Source organism: Psittacula echo (genome assembly GCF_963264785.1).
Source record: "Psittacula echo genome assembly, chromosome: 7".
Lineage (NCBI taxonomy): Eukaryota > Metazoa > Chordata > Aves > Psittaciformes > Psittacidae > Psittacula > Psittacula echo.
In genome coordinates, this window is record NC_137740.1 from 30135085 (window position 1) to 30162628 (window position 27544).

General features: G+C 40.6%; 1 protein-coding gene across 1 annotated transcript in view; it reads left to right on the top strand.

Annotated features, from left to right (window-relative positions):
* MCF2L2 (MCF.2 cell line derived transforming sequence-like 2) overlaps positions 1–27544 on the top strand; it is a gene marked incomplete at both ends in the record, with an annotated part of 161846 nt that overhangs the window by 109104 nt on the left and 25198 nt on the right. The window contains 7 exons of the mRNA XM_080623389.1: positions 8787–8853; positions 9987–10102; positions 11379–11448; positions 17466–17558; positions 18077–18169; positions 21841–21966; positions 26648–26869. Coding sequence (XP_080479515.1) covers positions 8787–8853; positions 9987–10102; positions 11379–11448; positions 17466–17558; positions 18077–18169; positions 21841–21966; positions 26648–26869 — 787 coding nt within the window. The remainder of the gene's footprint in view (positions 1–8786; positions 8854–9986; positions 10103–11378; positions 11449–17465; positions 17559–18076; positions 18170–21840; positions 21967–26647; positions 26870–27544) is intronic.

Below are 27544 nucleotides of genomic sequence, written 5' to 3' on the forward strand. Positions count from 1 at the left end.
TATTTGGTATGATAGGGTTTTTTAAGGTAGCACATGTCACAGCAGAGTAAACATCTGACACTGCTCCTACCAGAATTGTGATGCAGACCTGACACACCTGGGGAGCTTGGCCAGCCATTCAATTATGCTTCCTTTTCTTCTGTCATCAAGGAAGAAGGAAGGAGGAAGATTTGTTAATATATAATGCGCTGGTACATGTCTTCCTTACGGTCACCCTGGTGAGGACCTTTCTAGTAGTGTGCTCTCAGTTACCAGAAGAAGGCAGTGCATATAAACATATATAAATATATATATATTTATATATAAAAATATATATAAATATAAATACCTATTGACAAAGTTTTGTTCCAGCAAGTCAATGTAGTGCAGGATCAGTTCATACGTAGCTAACAACATTGCTAATTGCTATATTTGGACCATTTGCTATAGCCCAAAGTGATATAAATAGCTACATTTGGTCTAAATGTCAGAACATGCAGTGACAGGGAAATGCACCACTTCAAGTGGATTGAGCTAATTAATAGCAGCATTTACCTCAGTTTCAAGGTTTCACTTACAACCTTGGCTAAAAACAAGTCTCTTCCTTATGCTTTGCTGTCTTTTGCAGTGCCTATATTCTCACCCTTGTTGAAGAGGATTCTTTATGCAGTCATTTATTTTCTTCACTTCAACATGGCATGACTAACTTCCCATAGGTCAGAGAGAGCACTAATGACAAAGTAGAAACAGTTTTCTGTTATACTTTCTCCTTTCTTATCATCCTTACTGTGCTAGCACTGCAGTGCCTCTCAAACTAGTAATGGTGGAAACTGGATCAATGTGTGAAATCTTAGTAGTGCTGCAGGGCCACAGAATGTCAAGGTTGCCAAAGCAAGAATAATCTGGCCAAAGGAGACTGATGTGAGATCACACCTGTGAGAAATGTGGTCTTAGGGTAACCAAGGCCATGATGTTCCATTAGAAACCCAGCTCAGTAATTCAAAGAAATGTGAGCTAGTTCCTGCATTTTAAAGGTTTCCCATAATGAGAAGTTTCCTCTGCTGGAGGAACATCTGACATCACACACAGTGGGCCTGTATGTGATCACTCACAGCCACATCCTAATTCCACCAAGTTACGGTAGCAGCAAGGCCCTGCCATCCAGAGTGCTTTGCCAGGTTAGTAGTGGCTGAACCCTCTCTGCTAGGACATGTAGTAAACTTGCTCCGCAGAGAGAAAGCTGGCCTCACTCTCCTGAGCAGTGTTTCGCATTACTAGCTTCACACCAGGAAAGCTAGTGAGTTAGGATTTACTGGGACCAGATTCTTCCAATCTGATGAGTCTCTTTGTTTCTTTGGGGAAGGATCAGGTATGTGCCAGTGGAAGGAAGTTTTACAGGCAACAAGGATGACTACAGATGGGATCTTAGCGATTTCTAAGACTCTGGAAACCTTAGACCTTCAGATGCCTAATCGTTCACCATCTGTGTTGAGATGGCCTGCTAACTTGGAAATGATCCTGGTGAGGAGCTATCCTTGTGAGAGCTGCCCATAAACTTAGCCAGTTCAAGAGTTTTGTTGTCCTTGGACTGCTGCCATCCAAACCTCATATTCTTGTAAAACATCTCTGAAATGAAGGAACAATGGAGTGTGGAAGGTGTCATGTGTTTCCCCCCCACCCCCTTTACCTCAGACATTCCAGTTACACCTGTTTTTTTCTCCAGTTTCCAGTCACCAAGGGGAGTGTTTGGGTCTTTCCTGTAATCACAACACTGAGTCCAAAGTCGAGGCTGCAAGCTGCTTCTAATCTGAAATTACCTCTCGAATCCTCTCAGACACAGCCAACTGCAATGAGCCTGTTTATAGGATGCAAGTCCTCATACTCACTGGCCAAACCATGAATGCTCCCTTAGTACAAGGGGGAAGATTTCAAGTGGTCCCTCCTGGCTCCATCTCCTGTTTTCATGTTTCTCTGTGAAAGGGAAAGGAGATAGAAGAGTAGGTGGGATGGCAGATACATCAGTGCTGTGGCTGCTGCCACCTCCACAGGAGTAGTCTGCTGATTTAGGCTCATGTGGTATGTGTGGCAGCCCTGGAGGCTGGTAGAAATCTTCATGAAACTTTGCTGGGTACTTTGAACATGGACACAGGAAACAAAAAAAAGAGATACTGAAGGAACTATGAATTAGGTTTAAAACTAAATATGGTAAGGGCCTGTATTTCTGTTCTGCCATTGATTATCTTATAGTCTTATTTTTTCTGATATGCTTTTTCATTCCTTCACTGTTTCACTTTTTGTTTAATTTCTGATATTATTGACAGAAACCTTAGGGTGAGCCCTGTACTTTCTTCTTAGCAGTTAGAAAGACAATGGATTAGCTACATTTGTCGTAATTTATATCTAAGTTCCAGTGTCCTTTCTCTTTAGAAATCAGGTATGTTTACGTTTGTGATGCTAACTTTGCTCATATGTTGGACAGTGTAAAGAGGAGTCACGATGTAGCTGATCACCAGAAATGACTTCCAACCTAGCCATGCTTATTGGGACAACATAAGAGAAAAAACGGGATGGAAGAACCAGCTGTACAAATAGTCCCATCAGTTGCTCTATCCTGTTTTCCTCAGCCATGACACTCACAGCAGCTGTGTGCTGAGTTATCCTCACTGCCCCATGTGCCCCCCAGTGCCTCGGTGATGTGCAGCACAGGGCTCCAGCACAGCGCTCGGGTATCCCAAACCGGGGACCCTCACGGGAGGCAGGAGACCAGTTGTGAGCCTGCAGGGCGGGATGCGGCGGTGGCGCTGAGGCCGTGCCATCTCTTCCATGAGCAAAGGTGCTCCCGGCTGAAAGCTGCTCCCTGCTCTGCACCCACGGCGGCTGCCCTGATGCCAGGCTTGTGTGCTAGTAGTGGGCGGAGCAGGGAGCAGAGCTGTGGGGGTGCGTCCAGGTAGGGGACAGGACCTGGAATACAGAGGGTTTCCTGTTCTCTGTCCGACCAGCTGAACACAGTGACTTAAGGGACAGGGGGCAGTGGTGGCAAGTTCCTGCCTGGTGCAACAGGCACATCTCCTCTGTGTACTCGCATATTACGTGTGAGGATCTGCAACTGTAATCAAATGACAATGGTTCGGTGTTCATCCAGCATGGATGGGTGAACATGCTGGATGAATGATGACTCATCCAGCATGGAGGTGTGTCACCGAGGTTAAGTTGGCCTATGCCCTGCATCAGAACTGCTTCCATAAGGAAAAAAAGACAGGTGATTGTCATAGGAGACTCCCTTCTGAAGCTAACAGAAAGACCAATATGCAGATTGAACACACTTCTTATGGAAGTCGGCTGCCTCACTGGGGCCTGGGTGTTGATTGCTTCTCTCAAGTAACAAGCAATAGTACAAGAGGAAATGGCCTCAAGTTGTGCCAGGGGAGATTTAGATTGGATATTAGGAAAAAAAATCTTCGTCAAAAGAGTTTTCAAGCACTGGAACAGGCTGTGCAGGGAGGTGGTGGAGTCATCATCCCTGGAGGTATTTAAAAGATATGTAAATGTGGCATTTACGGACATGGTTTAGTGGTGGACTTGGCAGTGCTGGGTTTACAGTTGGACTTGATGGTCTTAAATGTCTTTTCCAACCTAAATGCTTCTATGATTCTGTGACATACTGGAAGAGATTAACATTTCACATTTCACCCTTTGTAGCTTAATGTAAATTGAGATGATGTCACTGCGAGTTTTCTAGGCTGTTAAACTGTCTCAAATGCCATTCAATCTAGCTGGCATGCTCACACAGTGCATGTAAAAGTATCTCCTTTATACCTTCTCAGTGCTTTTTCCCACAGCAGCAAGATACATTTAGGTAGCACTTTACTGTTCTTAAATTGCATCTTTGTCAGGGCAGTTCTAAGGTTTGTGGAAGGTCTTGACCAAGTGCACAGCTTTATATTGTCAATAGTTTGACAAGAGGGTGATTCATGTGCATTGGCCTGTAATGTTTGAGATTTTGCTGCTGTGTTTGTTATTTGGATAGCAATTCAGGTAAGTTACCCTGGGAACAGTGGAGGTAAGGCTCTTTTCTGATTTGTGCTGAGTGTTGCTGGTGGCTGCTGTAGCACTGGCCCTGTTAGAGAAAGAAATACAGAATAACACTTTCAGAAGAATAGTGTTGTAATTCTGTAAAATAACATCTGGAGACTCCGGGATGAGCACAGGTAGAGAGATGGATGAATTGTATCAGGCAACACTTTCAACCAGTGAGCAGCCTTAGGAATAGAATTTGCAACCCCTCAGCTCTTTGCAGGAGTGGGAAAGGTATTCTGCTTTGGGGATAGTGGAAGGCTTAAGCATATAGCTGCTATGTTTCAAGCAGGAAATCCCAGAGATGTACTTGGGCATGGGTACTAAGAATAACAAAAAAAAAAAAAAAAAAACCACAAAAACCAAAACCAAACAACAAAACCTGAACAATGAAAATCTTATTTAGGCAGCAAATCCTGCTATCTCACTGTGGAGAAGTATTGGAAAATGATTACCCTTTATGTACAGACTCATGGTTTAGAGATATGAAGCTCTTGAACTCTAACCAGGAGATGAAAGGAGTACCATCATGATTTTGTCTCTGTTTTGTTGTCATTGAAAGTGAGATAATAAAATTACTAACACTACCTTTTCAAGGGTGAAAGGGTTAGTTATGCAATTTTTTCATAACACTTAATGCTAAACCATTTGCTCTGAGTATAAATCTACAGGTAGAATTAAGATAAGTAATGAAATAAAATATTAAAGAATTGTGTTAGATTTTGACAAGCTCATAACTACACTGACAGTATCTTAGGAGTCCCACAGAACTTCCTTTAATAAAACATTCCTCATATGTGATTTTTAAAATTTTTTTATTTTTATTTTTAGTTCACTTGAGTGGACAATGTTTCCAAACAAATTTAGGATTGGTAAATCAATTAAACCCCCCCAGATTTCTTACAATGGGGGTTCAAGAGCTGCTACTCTATGTTAAACTGAGATCAGAAAAGATTAAAATGATTCATTTTTGCTTCATCTTTCTTAGGAGGCTGGATAACAAAGCATCCCAAAGGCCTCTGTTCTACTTATTGGGTTACTTTGAATTCTGCTTTTGACAGGCACCACACTGTTTGTTTATGACGGCTACTAGGAGACCTATGGACCAATAATTTGTTTTTCAGGTATAATTGTGATTTAAGTGTTGGGTTTGCTGCTGAATCAGTTCTCATTAATCTGTTAGGTAATAGACTAAATAACATCTGGAAGATCTATGTCTTGTTTGCAGGTAAATAAGCATCTTTCAATATTAAGATGAACTTAAAGATTATTTTAAAACTTAAAAACATAAAGTTTCTCTGATGATTTTATCACACCTGCTCAGTTGCATATTTTTTTTTAACAGTGCAGCAGTTTTCGGAAGTGTGAATTTGGAGCATTAAATAAACTCCATCAAGTTCCAGGTGCTCAATGTGAAATTTTAGGTCTACTGGTTCTGGAGATCATAAACAGAAATTTAGGTTTAAATTTAGGTTAGTGCTGAAGTTAAAGATGGTGTTTCAAAACTTATGGCTTATGGAACAACCTTTCCAAACAGTGTCAAACCTGTTCTCGAATTCATTAAATAAGTGTGGAGCAGTGGTTCTTAGGTCTACCAAGGGAACCAAGAATATAACCATCCTAACATCCTAAGCATCCTAACTATTCGTGGCTTGCTAAACTTTTGACTCCAGAAACAAGTTGTGCATTGTCCTTATGATTTCTTTTCAGTTCTGTAAGTGGTAGTGATGCTAGAACAGTAGCAATCTGCTTGTCGCCCTTTGCATCTGGTCTGTGCAGTAACTTCAATAACCCTTAAAAGGAAAGGCATATAGAACCATAAAAGTTTTATTTGTTTCAGTCAACTGTAAAAGCAAGTGCTAATATTTGTAAAATCATTTTGAGGCAAATGGCCCCTTAGGGTGTTGACTGTGCAGTTCTCATGATGATTCATTAAAGTGGCATATATCATAGAATGGTTTGGGTTGGAAGGGACCTTAAAGATCATCTAATTTCACTCCTTTGCCATGGGCAGGGACACCTTCCACTAGACCAGGTTGCTCAAAGTGCCCTCTAACCTGGCCTCGAACACTTTGAGGGATGAGGCAGCCACAGCTTCTCTGGGCAGCCTGTGCGAGTGCCTCATGCTTCTCATGGTGAAGAATTTTTCCTAATATCTAATCTAAGTCTACCTTCTTTCAGTTTAAAGCCATTCCCCCTTGTTCTATTGCTACTTGCATGAGATATATCTATTTCATGAGGAGTAATCTAGTACTTTGACCCTACCCCAGACACGTTTTCCAGCTCAAAGGTATGCAAATTCAGAGAAATGTGGGCAAAGCCTCTTCCACGAGTTAGAGTCCAACATGGCTTGGCTTTACATGAGGCTGTGCAAAGTACTGCAGAATTCTTTTGTACCTGTGTTTGGCCAGGAGTGTTGTTTAGTCATGATTAGGTGTCGTCGCGCACGGAGGGAACACATGCACAATCAATATGATTGATAAAAGTGATCCGTTTATTGTGCTCAAATAATGGGTATATATAGTGTCAAACTGCGACGTACACACAGCTTCCCGTAGTGATTGGTTGGCATATACAGCATTGGGTACATTCCAGGTGCATCTCGGTGATTTTCCCCTGCTCATATACACATCCTCCTCTCAAGGTCTCTGCTCCTAGTTCACAGACAATTTTTAGCTACAAGGTTGGCCGGCTGGTCTTCTATCTCTATTGGTTAACTTCCAGGGTTTTTCCACTGTCGGCAACTGTACACAACTGGTGTTTTTTCTCACTTTCACAGAATCTGTGCTTAATTAAGCTCAGACATGGGAACATGACCTTTGCTTGCTAACCATGTCTCCACAATTAGGGTGATAGCATTTTTAGCCTGTTGTTAGATTTGGCTTTCTTGTGCATAAATATCTCAATTTGAGATCAATGTGGAGGTCAACTACTTGGAGTCAGGACTTGTGCGGTGTGTAGGTTATAACCATGACCCGTTTCCCTACCTTATGGTAGTTCACAATTTTGTCTTTACTTAAGGCATTATGGCAAGATACCTAAGAAATCCCAGTTATTTTATAAGAAAACTTGAAACATTATGTGTCAGATAAAGGTAAACTCTAGTTTTCTTAGTATTTATGTTTCTTAATCAGTGATCCATAGAGCAGTAATAGCATGTAAGACCAGAGTAAGTGGTCCCAACCTAGCCTGCAAAACCATATTGCCTTGAAAAAGACCGGGTAAATCTAAAGCAAATCAATGAATCTATTTTAGTAACCTAGTAGGGTTTTAGTCAGTGCTTTTGCAATTCAAGTTGCCTGAAATGCAAGTATTTTACTTTCAAATGCCTGGCCAAACCATTTAAAGGAAGGTTTATTAGAAATGGGATTTATCTATTAATCTGGAAAAGGGCATCCTAAAAAAATGTGGAAAATGACAAAATCCCCTTTCAGTAGATGCAACAGTACAAATGTGGTTCATGATATAAGGGGCTTGTAGGGTCTGGCTGATTACATGACTGTTGTGTGTTATACGAAAAACCGGTAACCTAAATTCATAGGCAGAGTGAATTCCGAAGAAGAAGTGACAGAACTGACTTGCCAGTCTTTGTATTTTCCTTTAAAAAGCAGCCATGAGATACTTCAAGCTTCTAGCACTAGGCAGCAGAAGAGCAGTTTTCTATCTCTTCCAGTGTCTTGGAGAGCTTTTCACTAAAATACCAGAAATCTGTATTTTTGCCAAAATACGTGGTTCCTATACCATTTACTCTGGAGGCTTCCCTTCAGACACACCATGATGTCTTCGGCCAGTAGCATGCTAGGTGAATACATTTCCAGGGGAAAACCTGGGATTAATGGTAATGATTATATATGTAAAGTGGCAGTTAGTTCCTGAGGTAGAGGGGTCTCCAAGCATAAGACATTTTTCTTCTTTAGCCATCACTGATTTCATCCTTATCCTAATGTATGTACAGGGAGATATTTGATAAATGCATATGCTGGTATTGATGCCAATAGTTGCCTACACTTTACTAGCATCAGGATTGTGCTGCTTATGACTGGCCAAATGCCAGTTCCTCTATTCATTACTCCCTAGTGTCCTGGTTTTCTGCTTGATGTAGCTGTATGGTTACAGACTTTTGTGAAGCACAGACCAGGAAAGAAATGCTAGGCATTCGACTTGAGAGAAACTGCTCAAACCTCTGGAAGAACTACCCTGGAAACTTTGTTCATAAGTGTACTGAAGACAATATTTTCTTAAGAAAAAAAGTTGAGGGATTTATGCAATTTTAACATCTAGTTATCTGTCCAAAAGCGAATTGGTTACATTCATGTTTCTGTGAGATAAATCAGGCATCTTCAAGTTACCTAGGAGCACTAAACTAATACTAGATATGAAAAGTTCAAAATACAGTGTAAATATTTCACTCTAATTTGCTTTCATGTTTAAGGGTTCTGACATCATCCTGTTGCCTGTTTTTGCAATGCATTAAAGAAAGGAAGCCTGAACACCAATTTTGTTTATTTTATAAAAGAAAGCGAAACAGAAATGAAACATAGCCTTGGAAAATGTAACTCCCTTTTGTTGAGTATTTTTAGCTATTATTAGAAGGTAAAGTCTTCTTTGTTTGCCTTCTGGGCATTTGTAGTCTTTTTATTCAGAAATATGCAAGGAAAAGTGTTTTTTCTTTCATGTCTGCTTTGTTAAACTGTTGGTAAACACTGTAACTCTCCACCTTTCTTGTCTTTTAGCCACATAATCAATGAGCTGATAGAAACAGAACGAGTTTATGTAGAAGAACTTCAAAGTATAATAGAGGTAAGAAACTCTTCTGAAATGACTGCTGGTGCTTAACTTCTAAGTCATCACTGCCAATGCACATCATTCATGGGCTGAGCACTCACCTCCCACCTGCTGCTTAGAGTACAAGGGCTCTGTTAGCAAAATAGCTCAGCCCTGAGGATGAAAAATGGAAAGGATGTTTTGAATATCTTCCCTCAGGGCTTAAAGAGGCACCTTTTCTTACCCCAGACCACAGAATGATAACAGTTGCACGATCCTCAAAGTTAGGGGCAGAGAAATAGTTAACAGTAATGAGAAACAGCACCCTCATTTTCCATGGGGCCAGACACTAAATTTTGGTGGGTGTAGGTTTGGAAAATCATTGAGAAAAAGAAATGCCCTCTTGACCCTCTTGTTTATTGTCCCATGTAGTGTTGGTACACAGAAAAGAGCAGGTCACACTTCAAATACAACTCCTGAGCTTTTGAAACTTGTAGGATACCAACATACTCTATGCATGTGGAGTCCGAGGTCCTTAGTCTCTGGAAGAATAAAGGCTGAGTAGGGCTTAATCATGCTTGTATTGGCGTGGGACTTGAAGGGCCGAGTAGTTGCTTTTTACAACCATGTGGTTGCTTCTTTGTTGGGTTTGATTTGTGGGAGCTGACCACTTTGGTAACTGATATTGCTCTTGGGTTTAAAATCTGCACTCTGAATGCTCTCTCAAAGTTTTTATTGAAGAAACACAATCCAGTTTCTACAAGAAACAATGAAATAATCAAGCCAAATGCCACAGTTCAACAAATAAATCAAAAACAAACCTTTGGCAATGAAGCAGTTTAGCAGAAAGATACGTGTCTATCAAACCACCCCTACATAAGCAAAATGACTTTTGAATCCTAAGGAGATAATTTCATCTCTTTTGTTGATCCATTAATCTGTCCATTTGTGGTTAAAAATGTGTTTTTACAGCTATCGGGTAAAAGCTCTGGTGAAAATTGGAAGCATCAGAAATTCATGGAAGCAACAAAGAAGCAGTCATAAGAGAATCCTTTGTATGCTCAGTTGAGAACAAGAAGCACATAGACTTTGAGCCTTTTCAGTGTCCTGGACACAGTACTTTTTCCTTGGTAAAAACAGGCATCTTTATTTTCCACTTTTCTCTCTAGGGGTATGCTTCAGAAATGGACAATCCCAATTTACTACATCTGATTCCATCTGCACTCCAGAACAAGAAAGAAATTCTTTTTGGGAATCTCCCAGAAATCTACGAATTCCACAACAGGCATGTGGGAACTGGTGGTTGGCCTGCGCCCTTGGGTGCTACTGTCATTTCTACTCCTTTATGTGGTGTGCTGTGACATACACATATACAGGCAGGAAAAGTCATCCCCACTTTGCCTCTGTGTGTGTTCTATAAAGCCAATTTGTGGAGAACACCTCCAAGATCATCTATTTCATCTTTTTTGTTGTTGGTGGTGGTTTTTTTTTTTTTTTCTTGTAAAAGATTACACCATTTTGTGCATTTAATGGTGATTTCCCCTGGCAATATCCATTTTGAACGTTTCTCATGCTGACAATGTTCTTTCTCTGGCAAAACTCTCTATGAGGAAGTTTTCTTAGTGTTCAGCATATTTGTCTTATACTTCTGTTATCACATCAGAAGACACAATATATTTGATAGCACTTCTTAAACGAATTTTATCCTTCACATGAGCATAAAGCTTTCTAGAAGCCTTGTCCACACTATGGACAAAGGTAGTCTAGTGCTCATAGCTACAGAATGCCAGTTATGAATAAGATTAATCTATATTTTATTCTCTTTCAAAACACAAAGCTTAGGGCTATTTCTGTATATTTCCTGCTTTTCCTAGCCTTCACTAAGTAAAACTAGCTGTAGCCAAAGCATCAATTTAGGAATTATTTTGGATAGTAATTGCCCCTAAGATGTAACAAACAGTTGAACAAAGAAATTAAAACAACCCTCTTATGTAAATTTAAATATTATGCGAGAGTAGTTGATACATAATAGAAAAGTTCTTTTCCAGGTTATGTATTATTTTGAAAAAATGTGTCTTCCATTTGAAGAATGACATTCCCCTCCATTTGCAAGCCTGGTCTTTCTTCCCCTAAAGGCTTAGTTCATTGGCCTCCACAGCAGAAGCCTTTGGACCACATGCCGTATTTTCACTGCTTGCTGATTAAGCTACTGCGTCTGACAGAGCTTTTCTGTCTTTTCTAGCTGTTCTAAAAAATCCTCATAACTAAATAAGATGCAGGTGTTTGGGCTACATATTGGAAACAAATCTCAACAGCCAGAGGAACCAGTTGTATCAGATGTTTGTGAGCAGATGAAAACATGATGCTATTGGTGATTCAGGCAATTAGCTGTGAATCACATCCCATTTTTCTAAAATATATATTTCTTTCTGTGCCAGAATTGTTACTTTCCCCGTTGAATATTCTAACTACAAAAATGTAGGTTTAAAGCTAAATCGAGAAGCTAGCACACAGTGGGAGTGGGATGTTACATCACTGTTTGCTTTATTTCTCCCTCTTAGGATTTTCCTTAAGGAGATAGAAAATTGCATTGAAAACCCTGAGCTTCTTGCCCGATGCTTTTTGAAAAGAGTAAGTAAATTCTTCTGCAGATTTGTTTTTTGGCAGATTGCAGAAAAGAATTTGCAGATATCTAGGAATATCTATGGTCTTATCATACAGTACTTACAGATTTATTCCTGTCTTTTCACTCAGATTATTTTTGTGAATGAGGGAAACCCACATAAGCAGATATTCCCAAATTAAGCAACAGCTAACAAGTGTGTTTTTTGAAATCCGAACTTTTACCTGTTTACTGTCAGGAAGAGGCCTGTTACCAGTGTTTTACCAATGTATTTTAAGCCCTGGTTAAGAAAGAAATAATCAGTAATCCAAATGTTTAGTGTGCTTTTCATATCAGACAAATGTATACCTGCAGTCTAATATATCCCAGACACCACTCTACTGTAAATAAGCACAGAATGGTGTCACAGCAGATTGCTCTGAGTGCAAATACTACATCCTGTTCATGTCTTATCATATATCTCTGTGCACCATTCAGGAGAGTTACTCTCCTAGAAGTTTAGGGAAGTTAGAGTTAGCTTTTTTTTAAAAAAAGAAAGTAGAGTGATCTCTGTTTGTGGGAAAGCCCGAAGCCCACAGGCAGTGGTGGTTTTGGTCACATCCATGTGTCTTCACTTTCTGTGACTTTCAGTACCTAAGTTCTGCAATTTTCTCCTCCAAGAGCTCCCAGTCATGTCCCTCGCCATCCATCTCCCCCAGTTAGGGACTGTTAGTTCTGTTTCCTGCACTCACTTTATAGCGCTTACATAGTTTTTATAGCACTCATTCAGATGCTCCACTAGTAGCAGGGGCAGGGGGAGGGGGGGAAGTTTTGGTGGGTTGCTACCATTTTCATAGTCTGACAAACTGCTTGAGTAAGACTGTTTTATGTGGGAGATGAAAGAGGCATGAGAAATGGGAAAATCTGTCCTCTCCCCTGTGGTCAAAAGTACCTCCTGTTTATACTAAGTCTAGCATTTGCCGCTTTTCCAGAGTATGTGTTAATTTTTTTTTTTAGCAAGGTGATGTATGAAATACAAATTTGGATGAAACATGCACACCTCGTTTGTCAGAGGTGAGTGTATCACTAAGATTTCAATAGGAATTAAGAACGTGTGGTACTCCCAAAGGCTATGCTCCCAATTTACAAACAAGCCAGGCTGAACAGCGTCATATTTGAGTGTGGAAGGAGCTGGCAGATGAGCTCACCAAGTCATTCTCCATCATTTAGCAGCAGTTCTAGTCTGGGAAGGTCCCAGAGGACTGGAGGTTTGCCAACATGATGCCTCTCTACAAAAAGAGCAGGTAGGAAGACCCCAGAAGCTACAGGCCTGTCAGCCTGACCTCAGTGCTGAGGAGGGTCATGGAGCAGATCGTCCTAAGTGAGATCACATAGCACGTGCAGGAAAATGGGGGGATCAGGCCCAGTCAGCATGGTTTCATGAAGGATAGGTCCTGCTTGATCAACCTGATCTCCTCCTGTGAGAAGGTAACCCAGCTGGTAGTTGAGGGAAAGGCTGTAGATGTTGTCTATTTGGACTTTAGGAAAGCATTTGACACTGTCTTCCACAGCATTCTCCTGGAGAAACTGGCTGCTCATGGATTGGATGGGTGTATTCTTTACTGGCTGGACGGTAGATCCCAAAGAGTGATGGTAAATGGTGTCATATGTAGTTGGTGACCAGTCACTAGTGGTGTCCCTCAGGGCTCGGTATTAAGGCCAGTGTTGTTTAACATCTTCATTGATGATCTGGATGAGCAGATTGAGTGCAACCTCAGTAAATTTCCAGATGACACCAAGCTGGGTGGGAGTGTTGGTCTGCGGAGGGTAGGAAGGCTCTGCAGAGGCATCTGGGCAGGCTGGATCAGTGGACAACAAGGCAAAGAGCTGGGTCCTGCGCCTGGGTCACAACAATGGGGTCTCAACCGCATGTAACACTGCAGGCTTAGGTTACAACCCCATGTAACACTAAAGGCTTGGCTGGAAAGCTGCTATGGAAAAGGACCTTGGGGTGCTGACTGACAACCGAACACGAGCCAGTTTGTGCCCAGGCAGACAAGAAGGCCAATGGCATCCTGGCCTGTACCAGAAACAGTGTGGCCAGCAGGGCCAGGGCAGTGATCATCTCCTGTACTGGGCACTGGTGAGGCTGCACCTCAAATCCCCTGTTCAGTTCTGGGCTCCTCACTACAAGAGAGACATTGAGGTGCTGGAGCACCAAAAGGCAACAAAGGCAACAAAGCTGGTGAAGGGTATGAAGCACAAGTCTGATGAGGAACAGCTGAAGGAACAGGGGCTGTTTAGTATGGAGAACAGAGGGCTCAGGAGGGGTCATATGACTCCCTACAACTAAAGGAGGATGGAGGGGGGAGGTGGCTGGTCTCTTTTCCCAAGTGACAAGTGATAGGACACGAGGTAATGGCCTCAAGCCACATCAGGGGAGGTTTAGATTGGATATTAGGAAAAATTTCTTCACTGAAAGGGTGATCAGGCTTTGGAACAGGCTTCCCAGAGAAGTGGTCGAATCACCATCCCTGGAACTGTACAAAATCTGTGTAGATGAGGCCCATAGTGACATAGTTTAGTGGTGGCCTTGGCAGTCCTCGGGTAACAGTTGGATTTGATGATCTCAAAGGTCTTTTTCAACCTAGTTGATTCCGTGCTTCTATATGAGTATAAATGTGGTTATAAGTCCACTGAATTATTTTCTGTTTAACAGCAAAGCCTTTAGAGCTTGAGTAAATGACGCTACTAAGCAATATGTTGTTACTCTAAGATTCAGATGCTGATCAGGAAAATACTGTGGTGAAGTCATTATACAAAACAGGATAAACAGGCTTTGAAGAATGCAGACCTTTGAAATCCAGAAAGCATAAAATAGTGTGTATACTGCAAATATACCTGGATTTGGAGATAAAGAGAAATTCTTGACACTGAACTGATCCTGTAATTCTGCAGGAAGTTCAAATTCTGTGCTTCAATACTGTAGCTTATGTCTCTCTCTGTAAAAACAGCTATTGAGCCCAATTCTCCTCACTATCCTTATGTGTTTAAAAGCAGCGCTAAAGCTATGGTCCAGGTGTGAAGTCAAAGAAAACTGGTCCCTCTGTCACCTTTGCTTATCAGTTTCTATGGCCTGGTCAAAGAACACTTAATGTATTGAATAAGAGGTTAAATCATGCATTTGATTTCTTCCCATGCCAAATTTCACACTACGAAAGCAAAAGCCTCTCTTGAGATGTCTCTGCTCACACAGTAGCACCTTTGATTCAAGAACTTGCCCTTATGTTCTGTTTTTAGAAGAAGCCACATGAAGTCCAGAAATTTGTTGTTTCTGTTGGATTGCCCTTAGGAGGCACAAACAAAGGTCTGGTTGTGTATTCATGTTCCCCATGATTTGGCAGGTTTTTATGTCTTCCTGCTGAGCAGAGGCTTCTGGCTTGCCCTGTGAGTTATGACTGTGCTTGCTTTGGCATGGAAGGAAACTGAAACGACTGCTGTTAAGAGCTGATACTGAATTCTGGGAGGAAACTTGTATTGCTGCAGATTCACTTCTCCATTGCTGTTTCTTTGTAAGGGTGTAACCATCCTGCCACAACATCATGGTGGGCCTTCAGTTAGGAACGGACTGATTTTTAGATTCAAACTTAAAGAATCTTACCATGTCTGATCAAACTGCAACTTTTCAGCCCTGATTCCAGAGCTGCTTGAAAGCATCTGCGAGCTGCATTTGGGACACCCTGGTGCCTGAGTCTTGCTCTCTGTGGCAAGGACAGCACAGATGCTCAAAGAGGGGTGGGATATGTGCTAAATGCTTTGCGGGATGGGTCTTCTAATGCTTTTATGAGCAACAAGGGCACTCTGGGCTGATGTGTGAAACACAGGGCTACAAAGCAAGAAACCAAGGCAAGAATGCACAGGAAGAAACAAGGTGTGTGAGACTGCTTACCAACATGTGCCGTGTGAAGTGCCTGGCAGAGGTGACTCACTGTGGATTACCACTGTTTACTTATTAATATTGTTAACCTTGGGAAGAGAGAATAATAGAATAGGATCCAGAAGATGCGGCATTTGGTTGTTGAGGGAGAAAGAAGCTTTTAGAAAAGAAAGCTATATGTGAAAGGACTGTAGCAGCTGACCAGAAACCTGTGAGTTGGATTCAAAGGGCAAAATTCTAATCAGAACCAAAATTTATTCATAAATCAGCAGTAAAAAAGATAATTGAAACTGGGCGTATATGCCGTATGTGTGAAAGCTTACAAAGATCCAGGATACAAATCACCATGGAAAGGAAAAGCATTCCAGGAGAGATGAGCGTGGTGTAAAAATACCAGCAAGAAGTCAGAACTTCTGGGTATGAAAATAGAGATGTGTGAAACATTCAAGACTCTGGATTTGAGTAATCGGGCAATTAATTATTTCTTGGCATTTTAGAGTCTGATCCTAGTAATTTCATCAGGAATTTCCTATTCCTTACAAAAATTAAAGCTGCATTTAAAGATGTAAGTATCTGCCTGAACAGATGTCACTGGTTTGGGGAGTAGTAGAAAATTGCATTGGCATAGGGTGGTTCCACTGTAACAAATTACTGGTAAATTGTTGATTATTGTACCTTTTCTTTAAATTTGAATTGGTACTTTTCTCTTACGCCTGCTACTGATCTTGACTGTTGCTGTCTCTATTGCTCTTGCCCAGTCTTACTAAGTTTCTTGTGGGCCAGGAACAAATTGTAACGCTTGGTTACACTTTGTTACTACTTTTATACCTGTGTGTTTTACCTCCTGCTCACTTCCTTCCAAGGCAACATGTGCAAGCAGTTCTATTTTTGTGGAGAATATTCTGCACTTGTTTTGAAATAGCTCCATTAATACTCTATTAAGTTGCAACAAAGGTTTTTGTATTGCGTAATCCTTAACACAGCAAAGTGTTGCATGGCATAGCTCTGCTTTCACGTCCAGTTCATCAGAGTGATGTCAGTTTAGGTCTATAGAGGAAGGCAGCAGCAACACTGATTTCTTATTGTAACTCTGTACAAAAGAAAATGCTTTCCCTCCACCAATATTGTCCAGGCACTGTCTAGTCGGCTGAAAGCAGAGAGGCAAGGGCCAGGAATTCCTGAGATTTATTTTTAGTGCTGTCTTTGATTCACTGAGATCATGTCCACCAGGATAGGTGCTGACAAAGATGGGAAGCTCCCAGCTGGTCAGACACAGCCAATCCTGCTTTGGAATCTCTATGGCACTGCTCCATGGTCATATGACCGCAGGGCTTCTGTGCTGAGTGTAGCCAGTGAGCAGAGAACCTGGCACAGGAGCACCTGCCTATCTGTCTGCACCCACCCATAGAGCCTGGGGAGCTCAAAAAACATCTCTCGGGCTTTTATAGAGGTTGCCTTTTTTTTTTTTTTTTTTTTTTTTTTTTTCTACTGAAGTCAGTGGGATTTTTGCCATGGACTGGAGAGCACTTGGAGTGTAGTCGTAGGTAAACAGAGATCAAGTGAATCCACCCACTTCTAGTTTGGATAGGACAGGGTTTAAGTACTTCTCCCTGCCTGGCTTGGTGCATCAACAAAACAAACTTGCTACTTTTTAATTCAATCTTGTACTATTGGAGAGCCAACACTCTTTTCAAAGTGTTTTGAACATGTGAACCTTAGCTAAGTGGGGAACATTGTTAGCAATTACCAGTCTATGCCAGAACTGTTAACAAAATTTACATCTCTAATGCTTTTTTTGTTTGGTTGGTTGTTTTCACACCATCTATTCCCCTCCCTGGAAGATAGCAGGTTTGCAATTATGTGATGTGTCTTCCAGTCTGCAATCTCTTTGATTTATGCAAAAAGTGAGAAAAGTCTTGTTTTCAGGTGTATTAAACTTTACAGGAGCAAAAAGCAAGTTTGGTAGCTGCAGTGTATTTTTACATACAGAGTTATCTCTATGTATTAATTCATGTGTTAGGATGGAAGGTAAGAAAAACTGTGACTCAAGGCAGATGCTCTGTGGATCCTTTTTTCTTACCTTGCTTTTAAACTCTCCTTGTCTTGCAGAAAGAGGACCTCCAAATATATGAAAAATACTGTCAGAATAAGCCAAGGTCTGAAGCTCTTTGGAGACAGTGTGGAGACAGCATCTTTTTTCAGGTGAAGTTTAGTTTCATTGCGACTAGCAGTGCAAGACCATCAAAGCTTGTTTTCCTTCTCTCTCTCTTCTTTCTTCAGAAAACTTAGAGCAATAAACAGACTTTTCTGCACCCTTCTTATTCTGATGGCAAGTGCTCAGTATGTGTCAAGGTGTTCTCTACAAGAGGCTAGGTAGCCAGAATTTCCTAGGTAGGTAGATTTCCTGGACAGGAGCCTTACTCTTCAGGCTATACCCAAACCAAAGAACTGCTGGCTTCTTTGCAAACCCCAGATAATTGCAAGCTCCTAAACAGTGCATACCAGTTTAGAAACTAAATTGAACCTACACATTAACTCTTGTTTAGATGTGTTTTCACTGTGGCATAGGTAACCTGGAAACTCCTATGAAGATGGAACAAATTTATCTTTCAATTAATTCACAGACATACAATATTCAAATTAGAAAATGATAATGATCTCGGTGTCTTGCCTGTGTTTCAAGACACAATTGTATTTTTCTTCCGTGTTCTCTCTTACAGGAATGTCAGCGTAAACTGGATCATAAACTCTCTCTAGATGCTTATCTCTTAAAGCCAGTCCAGAGAATCACCAAGTACCAGTTGCTGTTAAAGGTAAGTTCTCCATAAGAGGGCTAACAATTCCAATGCATAGCTTGTTTTACTTACAGAATTGCGTATCAGCAGTGTTTTCTGAAGGACTACCTAGAAATAAATACTCTGTTACTTCTCCAACAAATACTTTGTAATGCTGTGTTGTAAAATGGTAACAGTCAAAGAAAGGATTTCTGTTTCAGAATAAGAACTGCTATTACTTAGCAGTACTTACATCCTAAGCAATAGCAATGTATTATCATGTATGCATGTACTGCTATATATACATAAAGCAAGATATTTTATATAGTATTTTATTTACTTAATTATTATTTGTCTTTGAATTTGGTTTTATTGTATGAGGATATGGTTTTACAGTTTCAAAACAGGAACTGATGCATTAAATCCTGTCTCTGACATTTGTCCATGTTTAACAAAACTCAGTTCTCTGAACCTGATATTTTACCATGATTGTAGCTCAAACCTTTCAGAAGAAGCCCTAGCCTCTTGATGCTTCTGTTTTAAAGACCCAGCTAGAAACAAATAGCCTATAACTTTTCTACAGGATAAATATGTGAACTTCCATCTTGATTTGGTTGTAACTGCAAGTGGTCCATGCTTGAAATTTTGGTCTGAACTGGGCAACAGGAAATAATGTGCTCTCGAACCAATGACATTTTTCGGAGATGGTGGCTTAAATTTCTGTCTTCCTCAGTTCTTCAAAATAATGTTTGTTGACTTTCCTTATGGGAAGGTCATGAAGTTGAATTACAGGCAATTCTCAAGCCTCTGGACTTAATGTAGTGTTGTGTACTGTCATGAAATTTAGCATGAAATCTGCAGTGAAAATATTAGGCTGCAATTTTATTTGCTAATAGCTAGTAACCACCATGGCACTGGTCAAATTGTGTCAGTTTAAGCCACATGAGGATCTGGCTGGCCATTCACTTGTGCAGTGGTTCTGTGACCTTCTTATTGACTTTACACAAAACTGTAGAATCCAAATATTGAAAGAGGATATTAACAAGGATGCAACTTCATTGATTTCAGTAGATTTAAATCAGTATAATCCAGAAGTAAATTTATCTCATTTCTTGAAACTCTTCTATGACAAGGGAGAAAATGTCAAGGTCTTTAGAAGAACAAGAGTAAACCACATTCTACTTTTAATTTGAAATACGACTGTAAATAAAACCAAGATTAGATCAAGGAGTAAAATTCTCAGGCAAAGCAGGTTGCAGCTATTGGGGTTGAGGCTGGTCAGACCAGTTTTGTACTTAGCAACAACACACTGGCACAGACATTTACTTCGTCAGGGATTATGAAGTCTATGAAGATGGTGCACTCTTTCCCTGGCAGCAGGCACATTTGAAAGTGTAGGAAAACGAGAGTCTGAAAATGGTAACAAACAAATGCTTAAGAAGCTTTTTAGTGACTTGAGTGATGGGCAAATTCTGAGTCATGATTATTACAACACTATGGTTTCAACAAGTTTAACTAATATGGTAAAGCAGCATGCCCACTCTAGAGAGAGCAGGGATCCATCCTCATCCTAGAAACTGTGCAACAGGTGCTACAGGAGTGCATCATGCTTTTACCTTCTAAGCCCTAGTTACCCAAGCACTTGAGGAGAGACTGCTGCAGTTTGGGGTTTGCAAGAACTACCTTTTTGCAGTCCTGTTTTATGGGAACATAAGTGCCTCAATTTTTGTATTAAATTATTTCCAAACTCAAAATGTGTCTGAAAATAATACGCCTGAATGAAAACCATGTCAATGGCCTCACTGATGAAAGGGTCTCATTCTTTACTATAATAAAGATTGCTAAAGTTCTTAGAGTCTTGATTCATTTCTAGGTATATTTCTGGAGTATGGTTTCTGTTTACATTGTAGTCAGCATAAGGAAACAAAATGAAACTCACTTACTGTACAGTTCTTAGTGAGCTGCTATTATTACAAGAATTGGTTTATTCATGGCTTGCATTTCTGAAGTGAAAACTGTATCCGGCCAAACACTTCTTTCATTCCACTGGTAGATGGTAAGTAATGGTAGATGAGTAAATGATGATGAATAAAGTGATTATTTGATTATGAATTATGGAACTATTGTCTCATTAAAAACCAATAAACTTTTTATTTCAGCTGAATAATCGATGCAGCATCATCCATTCAAGCATCAAAATTACAGGTCACTATATATGATTAGTTATCTTACTACTTTTGGTTTCAATCACCTTACTATTTCTGTTTAATGGTAGGAATTCTGATTAGCTTTGGTTTCAAATTCTGTGTTGTAGCCTTGGAATCTTCCAGATGCTTTGAGACCCATGTTTTCCAAAGACTGTATAAAACATATGTGGGTTTATATCTGTTAACCTTTTCTTCCCTAGATGCTTTTAGCAATGACACAGTTTGATTCTGATCCTGAGTGGATACTCATTGGCAGTAATGGCTTTCTATACAATAGAGTGGGGAAAAAATTATCTGTGTATCTGAATCAGCAGGGCTTCTCTGTAGGCAGAAAAGCAAGAGGCAAGGCAGTTAATTTCATTTAAAATGAAGATTTTAGTGTCTTTCAGGATTTACGTAGGACATAGCCATTGGTTACAGGAAGATAATTAAATCCTGAGCTATGATAAGAACTTTTCAAGCAAAAGACACCTATAGCAATAAGAAAAGTCATCTTTATAAGGAACTGTACTGGGCTATATGAGTAGTTTGCCCTAAATATTTGGAACTTTAAGTAGGATCTCTGTGTATGAATTGATTACAAAAATTGAGCCCTCAAAAGGTTTTGTTTCTTTCTTTGCTTTGTGTATGTGCTCCTGAACTTGTCCAGAACTTTGTTTCTTGTTCTTTGTGCAAGAGTTGGAAGATGGAATAACTTCCCATATTTGAAGCAGAACATAATGTTTGATGAGCTTTTGCTAGAGGTCATTATTGTTCTTCAAAATCACTAGCTCTCAAAAAAAGCTTTCAAATTTGTAGACATAGATCTGTAGACTGTAGAGGTAGAGAATAAGAGGTGGGAAAGACTTATAGTAACCTGGCTCCTCAAAAAAAAAAAAAAAAAAAAAAAAAAAAAAAAAAAAAAAAGAACAGCTGAAAAACCTTTCTTATAGACTAAAGAAGTCTCATTTAATTTAAGAGGAGAGATTTGTGACAAGATTTGACCATAAGTCTACAAGCATCTACACAAGAAGTGACTTCTTCCCATGCAAATTTCTTTATCTGACAACTAAGACCTGATTAGTGGAATGTCAAATACACCAAATTCAGACTAGAAATTAATTTATATTTTTCACAGCTGTAAGAAGTACTGTGTGGACCAAATTGCAAAGGGAAATAATGAATTCTTTAACACCTGAAATCACTGAGTTTCTTCTGAAGCAGATGTGGAGTAAAAAAACCATGGATGTAATTCTGTGACGTCAAAAAAATTAATTGTAAATATGTCAGAATGGTCTTGTCTCATCTTAAAAGAACTTGTAAAACTTGAAAATGTCCAAAAGGTCAAAATGTATGTCCTCAGTGACAATCCTAGTGAAAGCCCTGAGTATTTTTTGGTATTTGTTTGTTTTTCCTATAGCTCTGCTACTTGTCTAGGCAGCACAAATTTCAAGGGATGATTGTCATATGGTGGCATCTGGTATAAGAAGTTTTCAGGTAGTTTTGGTATCCTTTTCTAATCAGGAGATGCTGAAATGCAGCAAGAATTCAGAGGGGACTGCCGAATTGGAAGAAGCCCTAGCCACGATGCTTGATATCATCAAATCAGTAAATGATGCCATGCACCAGATAGCAATCACAGGATATGAGGTACTATTTGCTGTTGCTCTTACTCTGATCTTGACCCATCCAATGTTCCTCTCATTACTGATCATGCTGTGCCATGGTTAGTACACTTTGCAGGAGCCTGTGCCACATTCTTGAAGGATGCCACTCAGTGATCAAAAACACATGTCAGCATACCTGTCATATGGAGGTGGGGGTGGGAATGTGGTGAGGAAGTGAGACAAATGCTGCCCTTTTGAGTAATCACACCCAAAACTCATTTGTAGGTGAAAGGTAGCAAGTGTGACAGACATAACTTAAGAAATTTGCTGAAACTTTGAGACCCCTATGCAACTCAAGTGTTTCCAAATTTTTTGCACTTAGGGATGAAAATTTGTCTTCCATTTAAACTGAGTAATAGAATCCATCCCAGTGACTGGCAAACTCATTACCTGAAACATGATATAAAAACCACAGTACAAATCAAAGGCCCACAAATTTATATATCTCTCTACTGAAGCTCCATTGAAGTCATATGACTTTCAAGAACTACTGTTGCCTGTATGAAATGAGCCCTTAAGTGAGAAGTAGAAGTGTAAGCATGCCTGGTGAAATCAGGCCTGAGAGTGATGTGGTTGCCCATTCTGAAACAGCTGCAGGGTGAAAATGTCAAGGAGAAACAATGTACTGAAAAGCTGGGCTCAAAGAATTATTAGATCAGAGCAACAAGACTTAGTCTGTACACCAGTAAAACAGTGTTTTGTGCAGAATGTGACTTCCTGAGAAAGTGCTGGGGTCTATACTGACTGAGTGGGAGCAGTTATTCTGGTTGGTTTTTTTTTTGCAGGAGAGAGTGGCTTGACACAATCATAGAATAGTTGGGTTTGGAAAGGACCTTAAAAGATCATCTAGTTCCAACTCCCTTGTCACAGGCAGGAACACTTTCCACTACACTAGGTTGCTCAAAGCCCCAGCCAACCTGGCCTTGAATACTTCTAGGTGTGAGGGCAGCCACAACTTCTCTGGGCAACCTGTGCCAGTGCTTCACCCCTGTCATTGTGAAGAGATTTTCCTAATATCTAATCTAAATCTACCCTCTCTCAGTTCACTACATGTCCTTGTAAAGAGTCCCTCTCCAGCTTTTTTGTGGGCATTTAGGTACTGGAAGGCTGCTTTAATGTCTCCCTGAAGCCTTCTCCAGGCTGAACAAGCCCAGTTCTTTCAGACTGTCTTCATAGCAGAGGTGCTCCAGCTCTCTGATCATCTCCATGGCCCTCATCTGGACTCTGTCCAACAGCCCCACGTTCTTCTTATGTTGGGGGTCCCAGAGCTGAACACAGTATTCCAGGTGGGGCGTTACAAGAGTAAGAGAGGTCAAGTAGAGAGGCAGAACCATCTCTCTCAACCTGCTGGTCACACTCCTTTTGATGCAGCCCAGCATTTCTGGGCTGTGAGTGTACACTGCCAGCTCATGTTGAGCTTCTCATCAGTCAACACTCCCAAGTCCTTCTCCCCAGGGCTGCTCTCAATCCAGTCTCCACTCGGCCTGTATTTGTGCTTGAGATTGCCCTGACTCAGGTGCAGGACCCTGCACTAGGCCTTGCTGAACTTCATAAGGTTCACACAGGCCCACCTCTCCAGCCTGTCAAGGTCCCTCTGAATGGTGTCCCTTCCCTCCAGTCTGTCAACTGCACTACACAGCTTGTTGTCACCAGCAAACTTGCTGAGGGTGCACTCAATCCCACTGTCCATGTTGTTGACAAAGATGTTAAATAGGGCCGGTCTCAATACTGACTCCTGAGGAATGCCACTTGTCACTAGTCTCCACCTGGACATTGAGCTGTTGACTGCAACTCTTTGAATGCAACCATTCAACCAGTTCCTTATCCACTGAGTGGTCCATCCATCAAATCCATGCCTCTCCAGTTTAGAGACAAAGATGTTATGTGGGACAGTGTGAATTGCCTTTCAGAAGTCCAGGTAGATGATATCAGTCACACTTCCCTTATCCATCACTGCTGTGGCCCCATCATATAAGGCCACCAAATTTTTCAGGCACAGTTTGCCCTCAGTGAAGCCATGTTAGCTGTTGCCAATCACGTCCTTATTTTCCATGTGTCTTAGCATAGTTTCCAAGAGGATCTGCTTCATGACTGGTCTGTAGTTCCTCAGGTCTGCCTTTTTTCCCTTTTTAAAATTGAGTGTGTTTTCCCTTCTGTTTGCCCATTCTTATTTTCAACTCTCAGATTGATTTTGTACTTCAACAGAGTATTCCTGTCCCTGGCAAATTCAAAAGTCGAAGCTTTTTAGCATCTACTTTAAATTTATCAGTCTTCTATGAAATGCCAGATAATAGCTCCAAGGATTAGATTTTTGCTTCTGCTTCGTTAGCTGAACTGAAAGACATGACTAAATGGAACATGGCTTGTGTAGCCCAATGCTGACAGCATTCCTGAGATGGTTTGTTACACAATATTAAATGGGGTGAAAGTGTGAAAGAGGATGAACCCAATAATCTCTTCTCCCTGTTCCATCTGTCCCAGAAGCTCAGCTGGGATGCCAGATAAACATCTCCCATAGCTCATGAAACCACACCCCATTTTGTGGAGTCTTTCCCACACAGGCGTGATAGAAATACTTGCCTAGAACACCTTTCAGAGAAGGATATGCCAGCAGAAAAGCAGGTTTTGTGGCAGCAGATGAGTGCTCGTAATTGCACAGGATATTCTGCTTCTTGGAGCTGTGCACATGCAGACTTGAGCTGACCTCTCATGTAAGAAATTGCAATTTGGGGTTGGTTGGTTGGGTTTTAGATTTTATTTTATTTTTGGGCAAAGCCACAAAAAAGTAGAGTAAAGCTTAAAGAGCTGAAGTTTTAGAGATGTTTCCTATGATCCTAACCTTTGTGTACAATCTGGTCTGGGTAGTTTGTTTATGAGTTATGCAGCACTCAAGCCATTCGTATGTATCTCTCATCTTCCACAAACATGAGATACAGTGTATTGTTCTAACAGGGAATAATTATATTTGAGATAGTGATCAAATTCTTGATTTTAAATAAACTTCATTTAGGGCAAAATTTTGCTGTCCACTTGCACAAGTTACCAGAAACAGTGTACTCTTCTCTGTTTGAAGCCCACACTGAAGAGAGAGTCCAAGGCTTGTGGGCTGATATTCAAAGTCTTTTGTGGGATTGCTGTAGACTGCCATCCCTGCCCATCTTTTTTCACTCTGCAGTGGTAGCTTCCCACTTCACTTACTGTAATCCCAGTCATAGATCCAAGATGGAAGATACGGACTTACCACAAGACTTGAACTGAGCTTCTGGAACTCAGTGCTATATTGAACAGTGCTTAGAGTGACAGGAGCCTCTTAGCCTTTTTAGAACTATGTCGAAAATATGCTTGTTTGTTGTTTTTGTTTTTTTTTTTTTTTAATTTAGCTTTGCATCTTTCCAATATGCTTTTCAGAGGCTTGCAGATTATACCTGCATACACACAGCCCTGTGTGCACAGATCAGAATATCCCACTCCTTTTTTTTTTTTTTAGTTTGTAGAGATGAGAGACTGTTATAGAAATTACTGAGTTGTTTTGAATGCTTTAGAGAGTCTAATAATACCCTGATACAGAGTGGAAACGTACCTAATCAAACCCTGGTTTTGCAATATGATCTCAGTTACAGGATGGGGAGTAAGAGGGAGAACAGGTTGCAATCCTTGGTTTAAGAAATCAGGCATTCCCATTTGGAGCCAAAATCTTCACCTTATAATCAACAGAACATACAAATGTTGAAAATAAGTGTTTTAATAAGGCATTGATTTATTCCCTCAACTTACTACACAAAGCATTCTTAGGAAAGCTTGCTGCTAGGATAATTATGTTTGTTATTACTTGATGAAGCCCATTGCCATAAGGATATTGCCATGCCTTCTATTCACACATTGCTACACTGTTTAGTACAGAACCATGCTAGAAAAATTTGTGCTGGTGGCATCTGAGCCATATACTTGTATCGGCTGAAGTATTTACTCATCAGTGATCCTCAGACAAAGGCTTAATTTCACTCTACCTCAGGTACTTTTATGGCTTCTTGGTACATTTGCTCCCTATTTGCACAAGGCTGTACAGCATTGCATGGTTTGCAGATGGTGAGCTGAGAAATTACTGACAAAGCTTTTAAAGAAATGGGAGGGAATTACACACCTACTTACCTCTAGGCACCAATCTGTCTTTAGACATCTAAGTGTCCATTTTTCAAGGTTTTGCACAGGAATAAAAGCAGTTCATAGCATAGCAAAAAGTGAAATGAGATCTTTCAGAGCCAAGCCCATTGCTTGAGTATCTGGACTGCACTGTGCCTTCGTACTGTCTTGGAATCAGGAGTCTTGAAACTCAGTTCTTGTCATAAGGTGCTTCCTCTGAGGTCATCAGATGGGACAGCCTGTGTGTCAGACCCAAAGGGGTCCTGAGACAGACCTTAGACAATAATTATGAGTGAGCAATTATGGACATGGAAAGCAATAGGTTAGTGGTTATATGAAGAAACCACACAGATTTAGCAAGGAGAAAAGCAGCTGCGATTTCACCTGTGACATGTCCACTGTCCAACACATGGGATGCCAAAGTACATCTCTGCCTGGAAGCTTAAACACCACTGCGGGAAAACTGTGCCTGGAATTGCCATAGTTTAAATGTGATACAGGTCTCTCTTTTCCTTGCTTGCTAGGGTGATGTTAGTGAGCTTGGCAAACTGTTGATGCAAGGTTCCTTCAATGTGTGGACTGACCACAAGAAAGGACACAACAAGGTGAAGGACTTAGCTAGATTCAAACCGATGCAGAGACACCTCTTCCTCTATACAAAGATGCTACTTTTCTGCAAGAAACGGGAGGAGAACACAGATGGTCATGAGAAGACGGCTTCATACAGCTTCAAAAATTCGTTAAAGGTAATAAATGTGATAATGGTGGAGGGAGAGAAATATGGTGTGCTCACAACACAGGGATGCTTCCTTGTGGAGACTGAAGAAGGTGTACATCTAGAGCTACCTTACACTCCTGAGTAAATGAAAGCTCCCATTTAGTCTTGATCTGAAGACAAACACAGCCATATGTCCTGCAACTCCAGACGTGAAGCTTGGTTTTGCAATTTGATACAAATGGGCATCTTTCCCAGTGTCCCATAAAGAGAAGCAAGGGACCTGCATCTCTCATTGTTCTTCCTATTAGCGTCCTCCAAGTTCATTGCAAGTTTTACTATTGATATCAGTTGAACAGATATATTCTGTGACAATAATAGCTGCAGATGAATCACAGTGCAGTAGAATTGCCCTTTTGTTTGCAAGAGTGACATTTCTAGATATGAATCAGAACATCTTCTGTTAAGATGGGATTCACAAGCAGGCCAAATTTTCTCTGTAAGCACATTGGAATGACACTTGTGACTTCAGACAACTAACATGGGTCACTGAGTGTAATGCTGCAAGCCTATTACAGGATAACCAGACAGGAATTGTAATAGAACCTGGTTCAAGGAGCAAATGAATTCATATGAATGTTTGAAGTCTTTCTGAGGAGATAGCAGGAATTATGACAAAATCAAAGCTATTTAAATCTTCACATCC